Source organism: Vanellus vanellus, assembly GCF_965231255.1.
Source record: "Vanellus vanellus genome assembly, chromosome: 26".
In the NCBI taxonomy this organism is placed as follows: domain Eukaryota; kingdom Metazoa; phylum Chordata; class Aves; order Charadriiformes; family Charadriidae; genus Vanellus; species Vanellus vanellus.
In genome coordinates, this window is record NC_138931.1 from 5,423,257 (window position 1) to 5,445,492 (window position 22,236).

Sequence of the window (22,236 nt, forward strand, 5' to 3'; positions counted from 1 at the left end):
GCAAGCAGGAGGCAGCCGAAACGGCTCTCGGGGCACTTGCAAAGGGCTGTTTTGGGGGACCAGGGAGGGCTGAGCCACTGCAGTGGAGCCACACAGCGTTGGGCTGAATTGCACGATTTTGGGCTAAAACGCTTGCTTGTTTCCTTTCTCAAGAAGGGGAAAGTGCTGCGTGACATCCTGTTCGCACAGGCAGGTGGGGAAAGGCAGCTGTTCACAAGCTGCTGCCAGGCTTTCACAAAAAAAACCAAAACAGGTTAAAGAGAAAAAAAGGATCAAAATGCGTGACCCCCTAGAGCTCCTAGACCTTTCTGCAGGTATTATGAAGAAGAGGAAAAAATGATGCTTAATTCAGGGCTCATTCAGGGCCCTCTGTTCAGGGTACAGCAGAAACGGAGTTAATTCAGGCAGTTTGGGTCCAAAGCAGGATATTGGGGTTAATGTAGTTCAGGTTTGGGTAAGTGCCGGGTTGCTCTGTTGTGATAGAACCGCTTTCCACACCGTCATGTTCCCTTCGGTGGTGGAATATGTGAGCTGGGGATCTCTGAGCTGGCTCCAATCACTGCTCAAAGCAACAAATTCATCTTTTCAGCTGTGATTAACCCAAATTAGCCCACCAGGGTCCACCCATGGCAGTCAGCGCAGGCTCCAGCTCCTTCCCTGAGAGGGACATCCTCAATTTATGCGATGGGACTGAAAAAAACCTATGGCAAGCGGCTGGGTGCATCCCAGGCATGCCGGCTGGGCTGCAAATCGGAACAGGAACCAGTGGCCGTGTCCTCTTTCAGCCGCCTGCACTCCCCACATCGCTGTTTCTGCTTCTGCTCAGGGCAACTTCCCTGTCCGCAATGCCTGGGCAATGCCAGTACGGGGGGGAGAAACGGGGCTAGAGCCCCCCCATGAGTCCCTTGGGACATGCTGCCATGTCTTGCAGCCGCCCTCGCTGCTTTTTGCTCCATTTGAGTGTCTGTGAATGCAACAACCCTTCCTTGCATTTATCCTGTGTCTCAAGAGCTGCATCTCAGTCTAATGGCATTGCAGTCTGCTTTGCAGGTGTGCAGCCATTTCTTTTGCGGAAAATCAGTGTTAAATGACACAAAACAGGATACACTCGCTGTTGTGAGCAGGGAAAGGGGCTTTGCTTGATCTGGTGGTCCTGGTGGGGTCTGTGCCCACATCCCCTGGCCCTCACTGCTCTGATACCCACAGCCTTTCCTCCAAGAGCAGCCTCATTTCATCCCCATTTTGCTCGTACCCCTGTTACAAAGTAGGCGCAAAACTCCTAAATCAGCTGTGGGGACTATATATATATAAGAAAATGCAAAAGACTCCCATGTCATCCGGGCTGTGCACACGGGGACGCCTTAGGACATTCAGAGGCGCCGTCCTGTGGCGTTCGCCTGTGGCCACCTGAGCCACAGCCTGCTCTGCTTTGCTGCTGAGCAAAGCAGTTCCCAAAACTCTGCGCTGGGCCGTGTCCTTCAGCGAGCAATCTTCTAGTGCACCAACGGCACCGAGAAGGACACCCACTTCCTCAAATGCAACGAGCAGCGCGCAGAGAGCAACCCCGGGCAGCCACGTTTCGGTGCCGGCTGGGGCCGGGCTGCTGCATCTCTGCATCAGGCGAAGGGGGGGGGGCAAAAAGGGCAGCAAAAAAAAGGCAGCATCACCTTGGCGGTGTCGGGGAAGCAAGACGAGAGCTTTGCAGGAAAGCAGGGCAGGAAAGTACTTTTATGGGGTTGTTCACAGCCGCTCTCAGAGGAGGGAGGAGGAAGTACGTTGGCAAATCAACCCTTGCCGAGCCGGCGCTCTTCGTTGGGGGGATTGCACCCCGGGCGCAGGATCCCCACGGGACTATCAGAACTTCATTTCAGCCTGTCTCCTAAGCAAGCCCCCTTCAAAAAAAAAAAACCAAAACAAAAAACCCCTTCCTGATGCAAAATGTCCCTCAAGCTGCCACGGAACTGGGATTTCAACCTGAAAATGGATGCCGCAAAAATAGGTACTGTGACTGTTTCTTTATGCCCTTCTGTTTCTGCTTCAGCCTTTCAGGTGCAAGCTGGGGTCTGCCGGGGTGCCTGTGGCCAAGCCCAGCAGCAATTTCGGCTGTGGCCCACACCCAAACCCGCTTCTGGCCTTGGTGGGGGGACCGGGCCCCCAGCTACCGCTTTCGAGACAGCAGATGGTTTGCAAATAATTTGCATGAAGTGATTTGCAAAGTTGTCACCAAGGGATGCTCTGGGAGCACGGCCAGGGCTGCGGCTCTGGGGCCGGAGCAGCGGCTGTCTCGGTGGGGTGGGGAATGGGGGGACCTGGCAGTATGTGGCTGCTGCCCACCCAAAATCCAGGTTTGGGGGGATTTAAACCACATGGAGTCATTCTGCTGGCGTAAGCCTTGCAGGAGGTGAAGTGCAGGCCAAAGGCAGACGGAGCGGTGAAGGCTGGAGGAAGCAATCTTGTTCTTGTTCAGGTTTCTTTGCCCACCCCAGCGTCATTGGTTTCCTCTCACCGGTGGTAAAGAGCCCTCTGATGCCTACGCCGGGCTCTGTGCCACGGGCGGCTTCACTGTCTGATTTCCTGACTTATCTCCTGCCTCTGCCCAGGCTTTGTGTGGCTCTCCTCTGCCATGGGATCCATTTCCAGCATGAGAACCACTTGAGAACGCCTTTGGGAAGGAGTGAGGGATCCCTACAGTGGGCTCTGTGGCCAAAATACCACGGCGGAGCCAATGCCTGCTTTTGGGTCAAGCAACCAGGGAGGGGATGTGGAGGCGAGGATGCTGCGGTCAAGGAAGGGGTGCACCAGCCCAACCTTGTGCGCGCACTGAGGCAAAGGCCCTCCATGGTCCTGGTACTGGTCAAGGCACACATTGGCAACTTGATTTCTCCTTGCAGCAGAGAGATTTGCCCAAACCAGTCTCTGCGGTGCTGAGCTCTTCCTCCCTGCACCTTGCATCAGCTTGCAAGGTCGTCCTGGCTGGATTTTCTTGCAAAGGCAATTTGGACTTCTATCTGAAGCTGCTTTTGTTGGGGTGGCCAAGCCATTTGCTTCACACAAGGCCCCAGATGAAGCACTGCCGGTCCCTGGTGGCTGCTGCTGTGGCTGGCTTGCGACGCACAGCGACGTGCAGGATGAGACCCCAGGCGGCCCAGAAGTTTGCAGGTGGGCAGAGGAAGCAGTGCCATTACCTGCACTCATCAGTTTGCAGGACAGTGGTGGAAAAATCCTCACGTAGTTATCATAGAATCATCCTGGATTTCTGCATTGCCCGTTCTTAGCAAAATTAATATTTTTTTTGCAGAGGCTGTGGAGCAGGGGGTAAATTCAATCGGTAGCTCAGAAAAAAAGGCCAGGGGACACTGAGCCTGCTGGCTGCTGGGAAGCAGAGAGGGTGGAGGTGGGACACAGGCTTGAACCTGGGTTGTTACCAGGTATTGCTTTTTTTCAAGAAAAATCTGCTTGTGAGGAAATTCTGGGTGCTTTTTGCAGCTTGCAGCTGCTGCGAACGAGCGAGCCCCTGAGATGACGGGGGGTGTGTGTGTGTGCGTGTGTGTGCAGAGACCTGAGTGTTGGGGGCACATTTTGGTGATTCGACTCTTCTCATGCTTCGGGGTTTCTGGCTGCAGAGAACAGCTGCTGCCGTCATCAGCGGTGCAGCAGGGATGTGACTTGCTTGTGGAAATTAATTGCAAATTAGTCACCACCGCCCTCGCTGGCTCCTCCCAGCTTCGGGACACTTCCCCCTCCTCATCCTCAGCCGTGGCCGTGGCACAAGCAGCTTTTGTAAGCCCCAGGACAGCGTGATGGCTCCCGTGTGCTTCCTCATGCTCAGAAAAATGCAAAGCTATTTATTTCAATGAAAGAGAAAACTGCCTGTGCAATTTTCATTGCAAAACCTACTGCAGCGCTTTTGCTTTTACTGGTTTTTATTGCAAGTACCTGACATCCCTCCTTGCGGGACAAGGATTTGGGGCAGGAGCCAGTGTCTATGTGGACACCGTGGTGACACCCAATGCAATTTCTCCTGCAAGTCACGCTTTGCCAGGGCTCCCCTTTTCAGGAAGCAGGCAGCAGGACGCAGGCACCCTGCTACAGCCCGTCCCCAGGGCTGGAGGAAGAGAGGATGTTTTGGAGGAAATATTCAACTTCAGAGGCAGTTACCACAGGAAATGCTTCGGGGGGCACCATGTTTGCTCTTAGTGGCTCTTTCCTTGCGAGACTAGCAAGGAGGAGCGGGGCTAAGTGTGGCAGGGATGTGTTGAAGGATGATGGGAAGTGCTGGACCAGCCTGGTGGGAGCCAGGGAAAAGGCTTCACCCAAGCCCTGCGTAAAATTTTCAGCTGGTCGTTGCCCGTGAGCTGGGCATCACACTGGCCACAAAAGGTAGAAACTTGGAAAAGCAGTAAGGGAGGGAGCCACAGCCTCGGTCGTTCTGGTTTTGTGAACACAGAAAACTTTCCACTGGGCAAAACCAGTCTCACTGTCTGCAAAGCCAAGCTCCCCACAGCAGCTCCCTCCCCACGCCTCCGCAAGAGCCCTGTGGTGGGGCCAGCGGTTGGGGAGTGCTCGCGTTGTGGGTAAGAAGGATCCTGCAAACTGTTATTTTGGCCTTAAATCAGCCCATAGTATAGGCAGAGCTGTATCATGCAAAGGGAAAATACGCATTGACACCGGTGCATAAGTATGAACAGGGCTGAGCCATGGCTAAGCACAGGTCTTCAGTTGCACCTTGAGTCTGGCATTTCAGAAGGGCCGATGCCAACGAAAGGGGACCCAAGTGTACCCCTTTGAATGCACATTCCTTATAGATCTGGGAAAGGCTGCAAAGAGGGAGAGAATAAAACTTATTTTCAGCAAGGACCGGGCAATTTAAGCTCAGGGCTGAAAGGAGGAGGAAGCCCTGAGTAGCAGTGTCTGCCATGTCGCTTCCTCTCCATGGTGCAGAGCCCTGATGGAGCCCTGATGGGCTTAGAGGAAAATTAATATCTCCAATAAAAGGTAGTAAAACATTGCATTTTTCATAAAAGACATGTTTTCTCTACCCAAGTCTTATGTTGCTGGAGTATCAGTGCTGCTGGGCTGAGCTGAGCTCTTTGGGGAAGGCTGAACACAGAGCAGATGGAGACACATCCCTGATTTCCCACCCATTTGGGTGTGAGTACGGACCCTGCGAGATGCGTAGCGACAGCTTCACTTCAAATTAAGCCCTTGTGGTCATCGGTGCTTGGTAGGGAGACCTCACTCTGCAAATGTTAGCACTAGTTAAACAGAGCAAATAGCAGCATCTCTGATAGAGGGGGAGATGAGGTCCTATGATTGGATAGGAGAACACGCAGCAAAATTTGGAAAGGCATCGGAGTGCGGCTTGTGGCAATGCTGCTTTCTGCAGAATGGGGCTAGTTCGGAGCCAGCCCACTCGGGCTTTGCTCTTTGGCAATGGGCTGTGGTTTCTGCAGAGTGAAGCGTTCGTGGGAGGCAGGCAGCACCCTGCACCCAGTAGCCTCCATGCTCCTGGCGGCTGCCCCATCCCTCCGCTCATTCCCCAAAAACCCTTACCCCCAAGGAGTCGGCAGCAGCCGCAAGACATGAAGGAACATGATTTACGGAGAGGAGCAATGCTGCTCGTGAGCAGTTTGCTGAGACTCATTAATATTTATGAGATTTGAGAAATGCAGGTGTTTTGGCAAAGACCAAAGAAGCTGCCTGGAGCTCGAGGTGCAATTTGGAAACCCCGTTTTGGTTTTTGTATCAGAGTAATCCCCGGTACCAGCACTTTTCAGGGGAGCTGGCTGGCAAATCCCTTTCGAAGGTCCTTGCTTACAACCACATCCTCTGCAGGGGGCTTCCCTCATCAGCACATCCTGAAATATAAGCGGCATCCTCACTGCACTCTGAAGGCTGATTTTTGGATTCACAATCCTTTTTGATTATTTGGGGAAGTGATTTGCAATCCTGTGAAAGGATGGAGACATGAACTCAGAGCGCCCTACCCAAGTCCGGCTCCGAAGGACGAAGGCAAAACACAGTGGGGTTTCTTGCTCCAGGGGATTTCAGAAGGGGAAGCTGGGCACACTCTTGAACTGCAGCACCCCTGACCTCCGAACAACTGCTCACTGCTCGGCGCTGAGTGCTGAATGTTTTGTAGGCTCGTGCTCCCTGTGGGTGTCTGTGCAATGGGAGCACCTGCTCAGGCGTGAGATGCCCCCAGCCCCAAACATCACAAGGCAGCAGCGGGTCATTTTTAATTTTCTGCTTTTTTAAGCTTGTCCTTTTTACTCAGGTCTACGCCTGGATTCATCGACACTCATATCTAAGGCAGCTTTTGCAGCTCTCTGCTTCACTGACCAGCTTGGGGGAAAAGCAGGCATCTGGGGGCAGAGATACGGGGCCACCACAGCTTCCCTCATCCCACGGCATTGCACAACATCTCCTTCACAGCCATGGCTCAGCCTAAATTCCCTCTGCCAGCAAACGCTGCTGGGCTCACGGGCCCAAATCCTGCACTGCCCTCACCCGCAGGACCTAGCCAGGTGCCATAAGTTCTGTTTTAGCAGGGGAGATGTAAGACCTCAGGAAATCACCATGTGCAGAGACCAGTGAAGCTGAATTCCCCTGGAGTGATATAATTATTTTTGCCCTGCGACCATAAATGCTAACTCTGCCCAGCTGGGTTGGCACTGGGGTCCTGCAGTGCCCGATCCAGAGGCAAAAATCCTTTCTGGAAATGATCCCTCCCAAGGCATTTACTATCACAGAAGCATTTAGAGCTGCCACAGGGCCATGCCGCTGGTCCCCGGCACAGGACTTATCTACTTGATGCAAAGTGGAGACAGGGGACACTGGTCTGCCTGGCCGGTAAATCCACACTGGCACTTTCCCCCTCCTTGGAGACTTTCCAGTCCCATTGTGTGAGAACTGCCCCATTGGAAACATCACGCAACGCTCTCCCGGAGTAAAACTGCCAGTTCCAAACAGTTTTTTTTTCAAGCCAGGCTGGGTCATTCTGCTATCGCTGCTGCAGGCTGTTTGGGGTGGGTATAAAAAAAACACACACTCCCATTAAAAAAAAAAAAAAAAAGCTAATGATTTTCTTCTCACTTGCAAGACAATTACTCCCATGCAGGAAAAAGGAAGCACATACTGACAGATACTGCAGCCACTTCCTTTAAAAACTCTAGCCAGTTTGCTCAGCACAGGCAGAGGGGCAGAGAGCCGCTCCCGCGGGTCCCCGCCAGCCTGTCCCTCTCTTTCCTTGGCAGCCCGCTCCAAGAGCGTGATGAGCGGCGAGCCGGCGGGTGCCCGGCCGGCCTCCCCCAATCCCCTGGAGCGGCCTCTGAAGATCGGCTGGCTGAAAAAGCAGCGCTCCATCGTCAAGAACTGGCAGCAGCGGTACTTCGTGCTTAAGGGCCAGCAGCTTTACTACTACAAAGACGAGGATGATGTCAAACCACAGGTAGGATGAGGTCGCTGGGCTTTGCTGGTCCTCAGTCTCCCCCTTCTTGCAACTTGGCTCATAGGGAAATGGTTTGGGATGGGTCTGGAGTAGGTTTTCCGCCTCTGGGCATTAACAGAGATGAGATATCCTGATCAGCATCATCTACGCATTTAAATTCTTAAAGTGCCTGCAAGCCCTGCTGGGGGCTTGGTCCCTCTGTGCCAAAGCAACGGGGTGCTGGAGAAGACCAAACAGTTACAAATTGGAAAGTTGCTATCATTCTCCAAGACAACAGAAAAAGCCTGGGGAGAAAAAGAGCTCAGTACACCGCCATTTTTGTGATGGCAGGTGCAGCAATGGGTGCACAAGATGATGGGAGCTTTGAGAGAGGTTTCAGCCACGCACTTGGTGAGAAAGGCATCTTACAGGATGCTTTTAGGAAGAAACAAGTAGGACTTTCAGCATAGCCTGGGTGTGACGATCTGCCCAAGACAGAGCTCATGGCAGGGCTGTGGGCTGGAAAGATGATGGCAAAGGGCAGCTGCCTCCTTCAGATCTCTTGCTGTGGGAGAGGGCAGCTGGAGGGATAAGGAAAGGAAATCCCTCTCTCTCTAGCCTCGGGGTTTGTATCCCACCTCGGCCCAGCCTCGTCCTTTGCAGAAGGCTCAGTGGTGCGGATGCAGTTTGCATTATTCAGCTGCTGCCTTGGTCCACCCCCTGCGGCCAGAGGAAACCTGCCCCACTGCCTTTTGCTCTAAGGGAAAAGGCTCGAAGTCTACCAAATGCTCTGGTGCGTGTCAGTTCTGATGATTTTGAGATCCCCGGGAGAACACAACATGTACCCAGCCCTTTGCACAAAACAGGAGTGTGATCACCCACTTGGGCATGACTTAAATGTCTGCAACAGTGCCGACCTCAGGGTCTGCAGCCCTCTGGCAGCACCATCACATCTTCAGCCTTTCCAGGTCATAACAAGCCCTCTGTCTCACCTGTATAAATCATTTTGCAGGGTATGCATTGTAGTACAATTGCCAGGAAGAAATCAGATTGTTTTCCCAATTTATATGGATAACTTTTTAGTTTTTCAACCACCTTCTCCATACCGTAACTTACTTTTGAATATCCGCCATCCTGTCCTTGTTTTGAGAAACTTCAGGGAAAGGTCTTCCCCTTCGCAGGAAAAGCCAGTCTCTGTACAAATTGTTACTGGTAGCAGAACTAATCTCAAGACAGAAAATGCTCCTAAGGGGAAGGCGATTAGTGGATCCTTGGGGTGAAAGCACAGGGCTGAGCCTGGCAGGATCCAGGTCCTATTTCTGGCTTCGCCCCCTTTCGGGGATGAGTGGGAAGAACGGTCTCCCTGGTTGTAAATGGGACGTAAAAACGGAAAGTGCTGCAAAAAGCTTATTGCCATTCATGGCACTTTTGTCAGCTCTCGCCATGACCCTGATGCACCATCCCGGGTCATTTCAAACCTCTCTGATCCCTTCAGTGATTCTGACTGATACAGCTGCCATTCAGGCTTTCGGAGTGCTGACAGTCCTCACTGCTCGCAGGAGCCCAACGGCTTTCAGGAGGCTGAAATTGCCAAGAAATTTATTTCAGTGGCGCAGCCTCATTTCCTGCCCTGGGAGGCCTCCGGTGCTGACTCACATGCCTGCTCGGCCCCAATGCCTCGGCCACTCCCCACCCGTCCTCTCCAGCGGGGACAGAGCTGCCTGTGTTCACCACAACAGTTGGGGAAAGGAACATCCAAAAGAAACGGCTGTGTTCCACTTTTTTATTTCCCCACCTTTTTCTTCTTTTTCGCTACTCCTCTCCTGCAAACTTTGGGTTTGGTTTTTTATTTTAAGTGGTGCTGTGCTAAAGGAACAGTTTTCCTGCTCTGGTGCAGCAGAAACAGGATGCTCCAGTGTTTTGCCAAGTCCCTTCTCCTTTGTACTTTCTTCTTCCACTCCCAACGGGGGTTAAAAAAACCATGAGAACGGAAGAAAAAAAGGAAAGAACAAAACGACCAGTTTTCTCATTCTGAGAATCACTTAATCAGAAAAAATGGCATTTAAGAAGAGTCCATTATTGTTTGAAAAGTCATTTTTAGCATATATATATATAAGCCACCAGCTCCTGCAATACGATTGAAAGAAGGACTTCGATCCCCAGTGCCGACACATGGTATTGTCAGCCTCGCAGAGATGGGACACGGGTATTTGCAGCTCCTGCTCTGCTTTGTCCTAGGGCTGCCTGTCTCTCCAGGGAAGCACCATCAAGGAGGTGGCCAGCAACCCAGAGGAAGGCGGGAAATTTATCTTTGAAATCATCCCAGGTGAGGATGCTTCACTCCTCTTCGTTGCACACTTTGGGGCTGGACTGTTCACCCCAAATCATTTGGGCAAGTCATTTTGCCAGCCCTTTTGCTCCCATTTCTTTTCAAGGTCCCCACAGTGCTGCGGTGTACATGAAAACTAACGTCTTGCTTTCGATATTCATGTTAGGGCTGGAGGAGGGCCCTGTGCCAGTGCCCATGTCCCATGCTGAGAAGCCTTGCCAAGCTGCAACGTTAAGCAGTTTCTGTTCCTTTCTTGCAGCTCTTCAGCAAGGGTGAAACATAAGAACGTTGCTTCATTTCACAGCCAAACAGAGATTAACGGGGAAATCTGGAGCCAAAAGCATTTAGCAAAGCAAACAACAAGAATGTGTCTTTTTTCCTCCAATCCTCTCTATAAACGATGCATAATTTTTTTTTTTTCAGGAGTCTCTGGAGACCAGAACCGGACAGGGCAGGACACCTGCGTGCTCATGGCTAATTCCCAGTCTGAGATGGAGGAATGGGTTAAATCCATCCGACGAGTGCTGGGGTCGGCATCAGGAGGTAAAGGGGAGCAGGGACAACTCTTGGAGAAGCGGTTTCCTACCGTCTCACAGTCTGCAGTACTTTTGTGCAAGGATTTCAAAGCTGGACTCATAAATCGTTGAAACTGGAAAAGGGAGCTGTAATGTGACTGTAACTTGTAATGCCTCAGACACCTACTCCTAGGACAGACCCTGCAGCGCTGGGTCAGCTGCAAACATGGGCAGCGTTAAGGAAATGGCAGCCAAGCATGAATGAAGGTTTCTGGGCTGGTTTCAAGCTCTTTTGCAAACTTCCTCATTGACTTATTGACCCCAGAAAATGTTGTTCTTGAAAACAACTCCAATTCGGGGATAAAGCATTGAAAAATCTTGCCTTTCACCTGCTAATTTTCCTGCTTGGCTTTTCTTCCAGCTTTTCTTGGTCAGTCCAACCCCTGTCCCCCATTTTCTCTGCAGAGCCTGCTCTGGCCACGCAATCGCCCTCCCCACATGTAGGCAAGGCTTGCGGTGACAGGATCCTTGCTTCCAGCGCCCTCAGGCATGCATTTATGCCATTACAAAATTGCGGGCAGGGAAGTATAAAACATGAATCGATCAGAGAGAAGCACACCGTAAATTTGCCACCACAGGCGAAGCCCACAAAGCAAGCAGCAAAGGTCACTCCAGCTACTTTTCCTATAAGGATGAGCTATCCAGACTTTTCCTATAAGGATGAACTCCTGTAAACAATGAGATGCGGCTGTGAGTCTCTACAGCTCTCTTCCAAAAGAGCACTAACTAACCTGGATGGTCATTCCAAGCCTCTCCTCCCTCTCTCTGTGCTTTGCCCTCACTATTTATATGATTTTTATAGGGTCCTTGCCCTTCAGCTGTATAAGACAACATGATGGAGCTCTGGTCTCCCATAGCTCCTGTGTTAATATGAATCACAGCAGTTCAGAGGCAAGCAGATGCTGCCAATTTGAGCTCTTTCATTGTGAGCCTGTCATAGGCACAGATAAGCTTCACCTAAACAACAACCCAGCTGGTTTTTTTTTGTCTGTAACGCTGGTGTTTTCTGCCTCTAACTGAAACACGCTGTGCCCAGGGGGAGGCAGCATTACTCATCTGAAGCTAGGATTGCATGAGCCAGAAATTTTCAGGGCATTGCCCCACCTGGCTCTAATATTTAATAACAACTCTGCCTCTGATCCTTGCTTAAGAGGCTGCCAGTTTCTTCCAGCTAGATACAGTGACCTTATATGATAGAAAATGTAAATTTATAGTAGTACAGAGAGCCCTGAGGATAGCGGAGAAGTTGGGTACCATGGAACTGCATTTTATGTCAATACACAGGTTAACAGACCCCGAAACTTCACGCTTTAGCTTTTTGGCCTCAATGCAATCTGAGGCAACGGGTCCTTTTGAAGCAGCCCACTGCGCAGTGGAGGTTTTGGCAAAAGCCCACTTGGAAGCAGCCCTGTGTGACCCAGCTAGTTGTGAGCTTGTTGCACACCAAAAAGAAGAGCAGTTGCAAAGTGTGAAGCAACAGCAAAAGCACCTCCAAAATCTCAAAGGGGTTTTGCAGGGTTGGCTGCCACCCTAGAATGACCGCTGTCTGCCGGGTGGGCATCGCATTGGCCCTTGGGGAGGTATACCCAAATTAAGAAATCTGCCAGCTTGCAGTTAAATAAGCAATTAATTATCAGCTAGCAAAGCAGGGGGGTGGGGGGAAGCTATTTGCTTTTACTGTGCACAATGACAGGCTTATATTCATTATTTAAAAGTGTGAGTCATAAATGAAAAGCCCCCATGATCAGGCAGGTGCCGACAAGCCCTGTGGTTCCAGATGAGAGTGTTTACTTGCATTTTCCTGGTCTGGAAGATGCACAGGAATTATTTCAGCCTTCAGAGCATGAGGTGAACACATCGCAGGTACTACCAGGGCAAAAATATGGTAGAGGACCATAAGACCCTTTGCCATTAATATCCTAGAGCCAATTTGAGTTGGGATTTGTCTGCTCTTACCATGCCCCAGGCTCCGAGGAGGAAGAGCTGGGATGCAGGCTGCTGCCTTCCCGCCTTTGAGCTCTTCTTTTGCTGCGAGTTCAGGAGGAACAAGCCATTGTTCCGAAGGAAAGGTACCGCTCGGTGCAAAATATTGCCGCTTTTTGCACAGGGGAGTTTCTGGAGGGTGAAAGGAGAGGGGAGGGGGAAGAAAAGCAACTAAATCAGTAAGACTTCCAGCCCCAAATCTCTGCAAGGCTGCTTTACTTATTTCTTGGTGGTCTCCTGTGCTTTCTGTATCCTTCAGGTTTGTCTGATGAGCTTGTCTTCTCTCCCTGTGCCCTCACATCAGCCTTTTTGCTGTCCCTGTCTCCCTCTGTATCAGCACCCTGCTCCCAAGGCAGGCAAGCAGCATGGCAAAAAACAAAGCTCACTGTTTGGTTTTAATAATTTTGAGAACTGTTAATTATTTGGAGGAGGCACAAGGTTTCATTTTACTATTATTTCTTTGGAAGAAGTTCTGCCTTCCCCCAGTTTGCAGACTTCTTGTAGCTCCTATGCTATCATAAAAGCAGGTACTGCTGCCACATTTGCACCTGATGCACTTTGGCAGGCAATGTGCCTTTAGCAAAGATTTTGGACTCCTCTAACCTCTCTGTCCTTTCCCTAGCGGTGTTTGGCCAGCGCTTAGCAGAAACCATGGCCTATGAGCAGAAATTTGGGCAGCACCAGGTGCCCATCCTGGTGCAGAAGTGTGCTGAGTTCATCCGGGAGCACGGTGTGAGTGAGGAGGGCATCTTCCGCCTCCCCGGCCAAGACAACCTGGTGAAACAGCTCAGGGATGCGTTCGATGCTGGGGAAAGGCCATCATTTGACAGGTAATGCTGGATTGCCCCTCTCCTACTCAACTATGTCTCATACACCCCAAAATCTGGGGAAAAGCAGCCTGTCTAATGCCCCAGAGACCCCAGCAGTGCCCTGCAGGAAACTTGGACCCTCCAAAAGGGTTTAGCTAGGACAGAGCAGAAACCCCAAATGGAGGCAAAACCAGAATCAGAGGGTGCTGAGAAGAGATTCATGGAAATAAAGGAAAACATTTAGGAAAATCCTGGCCCCACGCAGAGATTAACTCCACGCAGGAGCAGCCAAGGAAGGAGGCAAAGGGAACAGCCTGCATGGCCCATCGGCCAAGGGTAGAGGTTTAGAGAAAGGAGAGCAAGTAGAGGGTCACAAATAAGCTCAGAGAACACCCTAATGCACACAGTAGAAGTTATTTCTTTCCCTGCCAGCCCATAGTCATGATATTTTCCTCCTGTTGCTTTTCCCTACAATACCATATAGAGATGAGAGTGAGATTTTGCCTGCTGCAAGGCTGTGTCCTCCTGACCCCCTTCCTCTGCAGGGATAAGAGGAAATGGCAAACTCCCTAGAGCCGAGAGAGCTGTCTGTAAGTCTCAGAGAGGCTTTGCAGAGAGACATTTGCTACTGCTACCTCTGCCATGCCCTATGCAAAATGGGAGAAAAAAGGTAAACCCCCTGCTACATCTCTTTATAAAGTCCTGCCGCGATAGCTCACAGATCAGCTGCCCCTGCAGGCACCTCACTATCTCTATAAAGAGGTTTCCCACCTCTCCCCACCCCCAAGTCAGATTTAACCCCTTGCTTTTGGCCCCGGTTGCATAAAGCGTTGCCCAGTATCTCCTGCTCACTTGTGCAGGCTGCTCTGGGGCGTTACATGACAGTTTGCACTGGTGAAAGCAATGACCTCTGTGCTGGGATAAAGGAAAGTGGGTCCTGCCTTTCCACAGCACCTAAAGCGAGGCTTTTTGGTTTAATCCCTGCCCTGCCCACAAGGAGTGCCCAGGCTGCTGTATGTGTATAAAGGTGCTTGATACTGGTTGTGGTGATGCTCCATCTCTGCAGACCCAGGGAGCTGCCCCATATAGCATCACCTGAGCTCCAAGAGCCACCGGCAAAATCTGGGATGCTTGTGGACTTCTGGGCAAAACAGTTTGCCTTAGCAGAGTGCAGGGGCCTCACATCTGTATTCGCAGGCCTGACCCTAACCACAAAACTTTTCCTATTTTTACCTAGCTTTATGCAGCTTTGTTAGGAAAAAACACAGCACTTCAACCTAAATAATACCTGTGCTGTGCACGGTAGAGCCACGGCTGTTCTGGAAGTGTTACCATCCCGGCTGTTGGTTTTGCAGCTGAATATTTCTTGCTTTCTGGGTGCCAGAGTCCTGCTGAGAGCTTTCCTGTTGTAACCTGTATGGGGGTCATAGGAAGGTGAAGCCTTTTTTTCTTTCTTGTTTTTATTTTCAGAACTGTATTTTGCAGTGGGGCATGGCGAGGGAGTTTGGCCCTTTTCCCAGCACCCTGCGAGGTTAACCCTGTGCTGAAGGGTTTGGTACGAGCATTGCTGCAGTGAGCTCAGGGTGGCTGTAACCCCCATGCACTTCAACCAGAACATTTTCTTAGCGAGGAGGAAGGCAAATAATGGGGTTTCCAGTGACCTGAATGCTGCAAGATGCTGGCTTGACCTTCAGTGCCATCTTCTCAGCCTGTTTGGGTTTGCACAGGCACACTCGCATGCATAAGCTTGGCAGGACTGAGTGGGGAGCGTTAGAAAGTTGCCATTGCAGCCAAGGCATCCAGGATGCCTCATGGTGTGTATTGATAGGCCCTACAAAAATACAGCTCTGAAAAAATTCCTTTATGGTGCATTTGTTAAAAATAATAGTATTTTAAAAACCCCAACCAATCCTAAAAATAAATGACCTGGGGGATTTCTGCTAGAAGTTTATAACAGTTTAGCGACTTCAAGGTAGGTCAAATTAGAGGCTTACGATCTTGACAGTGTCCTTTTGACATAATGTAAACTATATGGTATGCAAAGCTGCAAACATCTGTCCCGGCAGAACATCTTCAGTAATTGCTGTTAATCTTAAAAACCCCAGACAAGCTTCGCCAGCTCCGCACAGAGTGGGGAGTGCCTGCCAAACATGTGAACACCAGACAATATTTGCATGCAAACCCTCATGAGTCAAACGCCGGCTGGGAAGGCTCAGCCCGGGTAGGAACGCGGGGGACCTGCCAGCCCAACGGTGGGGAAAATCTCCACCAAGCATTTATTTTCCTGCCAGCTGGGCCCGTTCCCTGGCTTGGGGTGCCCTGTGGAGTCCCCCCAACTTGGTTTGGGCTCCCTACTTATCTCTTTCTGTCTCCTGCATCTATACACAGAGCGTAAATACAACTTCATAGGGTTTGCTCACCAGCTGGGTGTGAGTTTCACGTGAGTGCCTCTTTGCGCGTTGCAGGGATACAGATGTGCACACTGTGGCCTCTCTGTTCAAACTCTACCTGCGGGAGCTCCCCGAGCCAGTGGTACCCTGGATGCAGTACGAGGATTTTCTGCTGTGCGGTCAGGCGCTGGATGCGGATGAGAGAAAGGTAGAGATGCATTCATTTCTCTCATTCTGGCCTTAAAATTAGCCGTGTTTCAGTGCCAGGGATGCCAGGTGCATTACAAGCTGTGTAATTACTGAGCTTTGAAATCTGGGGGGAAAAAAAGAAGAAAAAAATTAAAAAGAAAAAATCTCCCAAAGCCAGTGGGGTTTCCCAACTTGACAACAGGGGTTTATCCATATTAAAGCTTAAATTTCTGGAGCAGATCTAAGAGCTGCTCAGCACCTCTTTTTGTTGAGCCCTTGCAGCAAACAGCGAGTGTGAAAACCAAGAGAGGAAGGAAACACAACCTCCTGCAGCCTCCACCAGCCCAAGCTGAGAGCGGAGCTGGCGGAGGGCTCTGGGTGAGAGCAAGGAAGGAAGTGGGGATTTGGGAGAGGGAGAAGTGAGAAACAGATGGAAACTGTCTTTTCCTAACTATTTTGGTGGAAAAGAAGCCCCCCCACTGCAACAAAAACCCCACTCATAGAGGCTGCTCCTATACACAAAAAAATAAGGCAGATATCCTCAGTAGCATGAGCTCTGTAAACTGCAGTGTTCACCCCAATATTTCAGGGGCAAATGCTTCAGGTAGGTTGTTTCACTTCAGGATCTTTGAGGTTAAAAATGTCCTAAATGTTGATATACAAGAAATGGAAGGAGTTTAGGCATGAGCAGCTCTTTCCGAAGAGCTCGTCACGCACGTGCTGGGCGGAGGGGACCCTGCTCTGTGCTGCGGTGGCCGCAGCAGCGCTGGGCACCGGGCTGCCTCTTCTTGCTGAGCACTGTACAAAAACTTCATGTCCATGCTTGGTCTGCTGGATAAATGTAATCTCCAAGATGAACAAATGCCAAGAGGTGAGACTATACAGGGATGGATGGAGTGACCAAGAGCTGCTCTTGAGTCTGTATACATCTGTGAATCTTCATAGAGGTATTTCTTAACTTGCATTTAGGGCCATCAGGAACTCCTGAAGCAACTGTCCCTCCTTCCCAGAGAGAACTACAACCTCCTCAGCTATATCTGCAGGTCAGTCTGCTGCACAAGGTATAAACAGCTCAGACTTGGTGTTGGTGAGCAGAAATATTGTCCCAAAGGCTACTGCTGACTCCTCTAGAGAGAGCCCTCTTAAGCTGTGTTTTGGTTCCCCCCAAGGCACCAGATTCTGACTTTTGTAAAGGGAAAGTTTCAGCCATGGGGATAAACACCTTAGCAATGTCTGAGCATCAGTGCCTACCCTAAAACTCACTTATGAATCCCTGAGAATTAAAATCAAATGTAGTTTTTTCTAGACAAAGCCTTGTGCAACAAAACTGTTGGGTTTCATCCAGCCTGGGTGATTTTCCTCTGGTTATTAAATATTAGATGGTTTTTTTCCCTTCCTTTTTGATTTTTTTTTTGGTTGAGCAGCTCATCACGTGGTGGTTTTTCTACTGACACCAATAAGACCCAGCTCCAGTTAGCAGTTATATGTTTCTGTCATTGGGATTTAGAGGAAGAGCTGGATGGATTAATCAGGATTTTATTCCAGTGGGTGTGTAAGGCTTTTTGCAGTCTTCTTTCTCTGACTTGAAATATTTGCCCTTGGATTCTGGCAGGTTTCTACATGAAATACAGTTGAACTCTAGCATCAACAAGATGAGTGTGGATAACCTGGCAACAGTGATTGGAGTGAACCTCATCAGACCCAAGATAGAGGATCCTGCGATTATTATGAGAGGTAAAAGGGATCCCTGGAATAATTGGCATAGGAGCACCTGATATGCTGAAATACTCAGTTGCATCCACACTCTTGAAATTAAAAATTTTCTGCAGTAGACCCACGGATATAAGCCAGACACATGCCTGGGCACAGTAAGTACAGCAGGGTAGAGTAAAGCCACATGTTAGGCTATAAGTGTGTTTATGGTGACAAAGCCCTGTTAGGAGCACTGTGTGTTCCCTATATAGATTTCAAACAATTCAGGAATTTAGTGAAGTCATCTTTCTTTTGCTTAGAGGAGGAAGGTGTAAAATTCTTCTTAGAGAAAAAAAGGAAACTCAAAGAAATTACAGTTTAGCTGAGCCAATCTGTAATCCCGTGGGCAAGGACAGCAGAACTAATAGAAAAAATATTTTAAGGCCAAAGACTGCTCTGCTCTACAGACATCACATGTAAATGGTCCAGATATTCATATGCCTGTTTGTATAACTGATACCTGGAGTTTGCTTGTCGAGCCAAAGAAGCACAATTTGTGGCTTGGTGCAGCTGAGCAGACTCCTGTTTTGGTTGCTCCACAGTCTACTCCTGCTATTCTGGGATGATATAAAAATCCCTCCCTTTATTTGGTTTTATGATCATGCTCCTTGTCTTCACCAGCATTTCTATGTGCATCTCCATTTTGGACACCAGAAAGACCAACCAGCAAATGCAAGTGTGGGTGGATGAAAGCCCGTTGCATTGGATTTGCTGCTGACAGATCTCTAATTTCTTCCAGGCACGCCACAGATCCAGAAAGTGATGACTGTGCTGATAAGTGACCATGCAGACCTCTTTCCCCCATCCAAGGATGTGCCGCCCTCCCCACCTGCCCACAAAAATGACAAGAAAGCCCCCATCCCCCGCAGCTCCGTGGGCTGGGACGCTGCAGAGGACCCTGCAGCGCCCAGGGCAGAGAGCGTGATCCAAAAGCAAACGGTAAGGCTAGATCCTCAGAGAAATAATAAAACATACATTTAATAAATGTGTGATTAATTATTATGGGATCTAACAGATCAGCGAGCCACTAAGAGCACTTGCTATTAATAGGGTAAAGAGCTGTAACTGTCATCCCTGGAATATCTACATCAGGAAAACGATGTAGATAAACTTTCCACTTTCCTGTGGAAGATCTACTGTTCTGGGAAAAATGAAAAGTCCTGAAGATTTTTAGCCAAAAGGCAGTTCGTGCTGGTGAAGTGAAAACATTGAGGATTAAAGGCTTTTCTCAGAAAGAAAGAATCTGTGCAAAAAGTTCTTTTTAATGGAAAACTTGTGGCCATTCCTGTTAGCAGGTTAAAATGTGCCTTTTGTAAATATTGCAGTCACAGCAGTCGCTGCAACCTGTCTCTGCTCACGAAGCAGCACGAGGCTGTCCTAATGCCACAGGTCTATTTTACAGAGAGATGACCTGAATTCCAGCAGTGCCCCCAGACCAGCTGCGAGCTCAAGTGCAGCCAGAGAAGATAATGGGTCCAAAGATACACTGGGAATGTGGAAAATGCAGTCAAGGAAAAGAACTCAGACTTTACCTAACAGGAAATCTTTCCTGACAGCTGCTTCTCCGGGGGAGAAAGGCAGCAATGACAAAAATGACATATTTGCCAGTGATTTCTGGAGAAGCTCCCCCGGGAGCAGCATGCGCTCCGCGCCCCCCGAGGGACATAAGAGAACGTTGTCTCATGATCTTTTTAAGCTGCTCGACCTTCACCGGGCTTCGACCTACGATAACGTTCCTACCTCCCAGGCGGAAAGCGGGGAAGGCAGCGGCTCCAGCCCCAGCCCTTCGAGCAGCAGCTCTGATAAGGAATTTCTACCCTGCCACAGTCCCAGCCATCAGCCAAAGGAAACAGCTAGTCCCATCAGCAGCCCTGCCGAGGTCTCCAAGCCTGATCAGGAGAGCAGGGAGTTCCTGCAAAACACGATCTTGAAGCTGGAAAAAGAAATGGAGGTACAGAAAAATGACTACGAGGAACAAATTAAAAGGTAACACACTGCAGAGCGCTACTTTCTGGAGAGTATGAAGGCTTCAGATCATTACTACAACACTAGTATTGCACAGATTTTTTTACCAGTAGTACTATAGAGTGTATAATCATAATGAGTAATGGTAAACTATAGTATTATAGTAGGCTATCTAAAAGTCAATGCTCATGTGCTGTACCCTCCTGACATAGTTGCTAATGTTATATTACTACAATACTCTATAGTCCTTATTACATCATTGTATGGCACTATAATGTTTCTGCAATAGTTACACTGTCATAATTCTTGTTATTACTACAATATTGTACTATTATACTATCCAGAATTCAGTAGTAGCATTAACTAACATTACTAACATTAACTAACCAACTAATTATCTATTAACTAACATCATTAGTAGTAACCATCAGTATTACTATAGCTTTACATATTGTTATCATATTATTATATATCGTGTATTGATTCATTGCATCGTGTTATGTGGCCATCGAGGGTCAGGGGATCAGGACACAACCTCTGGCTTATTTTATTGCTTAATGATGCAGGCGGCAGACTCCTTAAGAGCCAAATGGTGACTTCCCAGCACTCGTCCGATCCAATCCTTTCATGCTCCATTTCTCTTTGCAGTCTCGAGAGGGAAAACTATGAGGTCTGGGCCAAAGTGGTGAGGCTGAATCAGGACATTGAGAAGGAGAAGAAGAAGTCGGAGGAACTGGAGCTGAAGCTGATGAATGTGGAGCGCTTACGGGAGGACATGGAGAAGAAAAACAAGATGCTTGAGGAGGAGATAAAAAACTTAGCTAAATCCACAAGCAAAACTGATGCCAAAACCAACTAGGAGAAGACACCCAGCTGTGCACAGACATAAAATGCAGCTGCATGAATCCACAGGAATTGCCAAGCAGGTTCGGAGCCAGGGACTTGCATCGCCCGGTGTTCTGCTACTGACCGCGGGCTGGTTTGGAGGAAAGAGCCCAGAAGTTGGAGGCAGGTTTATGTTCTGAAACAGGAAATATTCAAAAATATTCTTTAGCTTTTTTTTTTGATGTTTTTTCAACTCCTCTTTCAGCTGCTCAAGTTACCTGTCGAACAGGCCAATACTTCTTGCTGCTCAATCAGAATATCTTGTACTCAGGAGTTCAGGTTAAGGACACAAAATAAACCAGCAAGCATGGCTCCTGCCAGCCAGCTGGCTCCTTGCTGGAGATACCACAGTGCTTCTGAGTGGAACAAAAAGTCCTTAAATCCCGGGTCTGGGGAGACAGAAACTCCCTGAGGCCTGGGATGGCACAGCCTGTCACGCAGTGTGCCTGGATGGTGGGCTGCAAACGCTGTCGGCACCATGGCTGAGACGTTCATATTAACACACACAGTTGATTATTGCTCTTATAGAGCAAGAGAAGTCCAGACAGCCCATTGGGTCCACTGAGAAGAGGTGTCATACAGCATCACTCGCTGTGTGCTGTGCCAGACCCATCGATATCAAGGCTCCAGGCATAAAATCACAATATCATAAAAACCTCTTCAGTTAAGAGGTTGTTCAGTTATTTTAAATCACTCTTCCTTATAGCCATGTGTATATAAATCCAGCACAGCTGCTCCTGAGGCTTTGGAGCGCGCTTTCACGCACCCATACAGGGAGCATTTTGTGCAGAGGGAGTCCGTCAGCATCTTTACCCTGTACAGAAAATCGGGCTTCTGCATTTTCCCTGAGGGACAGTTTTCAAAGAACAACAGATCTGGACTTGTTTACCACCTTCACTTTTATTTTTCATTGTTTCATCAGCGTAGAACACGATTTCCTCAGCCACCTTAGTGGAAACCTGGGTTTGCATCCCAGCGATGATGCTGGGTCTCTCCCCTGCCACTTGCTGCCATCAGCGTAAAGACTAACTGGATGCGAAGGTCTCATGGTGCCAAGTGTGGCTATTTGCAAACTTGTCTGCCTGTTTTCCCGCTGCCTGCCAGCAAGTTGCCCTTCCAGCAGTACCACGATGCTGCTGATGCTTTTGGTGTAGGAAAGAAAATAACAGGACTCTGCAAGAACACCTTTCACTCCTCATTTACGTTGAGAAGGGGAAACACCACCATACAGGCTCAGCCCAGCCTACAGCCTTCATGGGAAGAGAAAAGGGAAAACCAGAGAACTGCAGGGGTTTTCAAGCAAGATGTCTAGGGCCTCTGTGGCGAGCACAGTGAAGTTAATGCAACAACACTGGATTACCACTACTGAGGACTTGGCTTTGGTGATGCAAATGTTCAGCTTGAGACAGGCTGCAGACCTGCTTGGCAGAGACTGCGAAGAAAAATGAACTGGTGAGAGAGAGGGACACAGAGGAAACTATGTGAAAAAAGGGGAGATGGGAGCAGGAAAATGTTATTGGAGAATAAAAAATACTGGGTCTATAGCATTTGCTGCTATCAGCCTTGCTGGGGGATGACTTGTCTAGCCCTAAAACTGAGCCCAGACTCCTTAGTCTCAAACTTGGATTCAGTTTGGTGTATTGAATCCACCTTGGCTCAGCTGTGGATATAAAGTACCGGTAAATGAGAGGTTTGTCAAAGTTAAGCTGCAGTTAAGGATCTGATCCATAAATAGCTCATTGGCCCTATAGACTCTGACTGCAGGTGGTTTTCGTTTCCATAGCATCCCCAGAGACTACACAGCTCCTCACTGTCCTGCCCACAAACCTTCACACCAGGGAATTAAATTTTTCTGGAGGCCTGCGTGGGGTTACTGCATGGGGCTGCTGCAAAACCACAGTGCCTTCCAGAAGGACCCACAGCTGAGGTC

At 49.3% G+C, this 22,236-nt stretch overlaps 1 protein-coding gene across 1 annotated transcript; it reads left to right on the top strand.

Annotated features, from left to right (window-relative positions):
• Positions 1–1,938: 1,938 nt before the first annotated feature.
• Positions 1,939–20,512, top strand: ARHGAP25 (Rho GTPase activating protein 25; the record flags this gene model as incomplete). Its single annotated transcript, XM_082495724.1, has 11 exons — positions 1,939–1,999; positions 7,257–7,450; positions 9,668–9,755; positions 10,182–10,301; positions 12,939–13,146; positions 15,591–15,723; positions 16,674–16,747; positions 17,317–17,438; positions 18,196–18,395; positions 18,859–19,442; positions 20,070–20,512. 11 exons carry the CDS (start codon positions 1,939–1,941, stop codon positions 20,278–20,280), a joined length of 1,995 nt encoding a protein of 664 aa, XP_082351850.1. The 3' UTR covers positions 20,281–20,512.
• Positions 20,513–22,236: the final 1,724 nt, after the last annotated feature.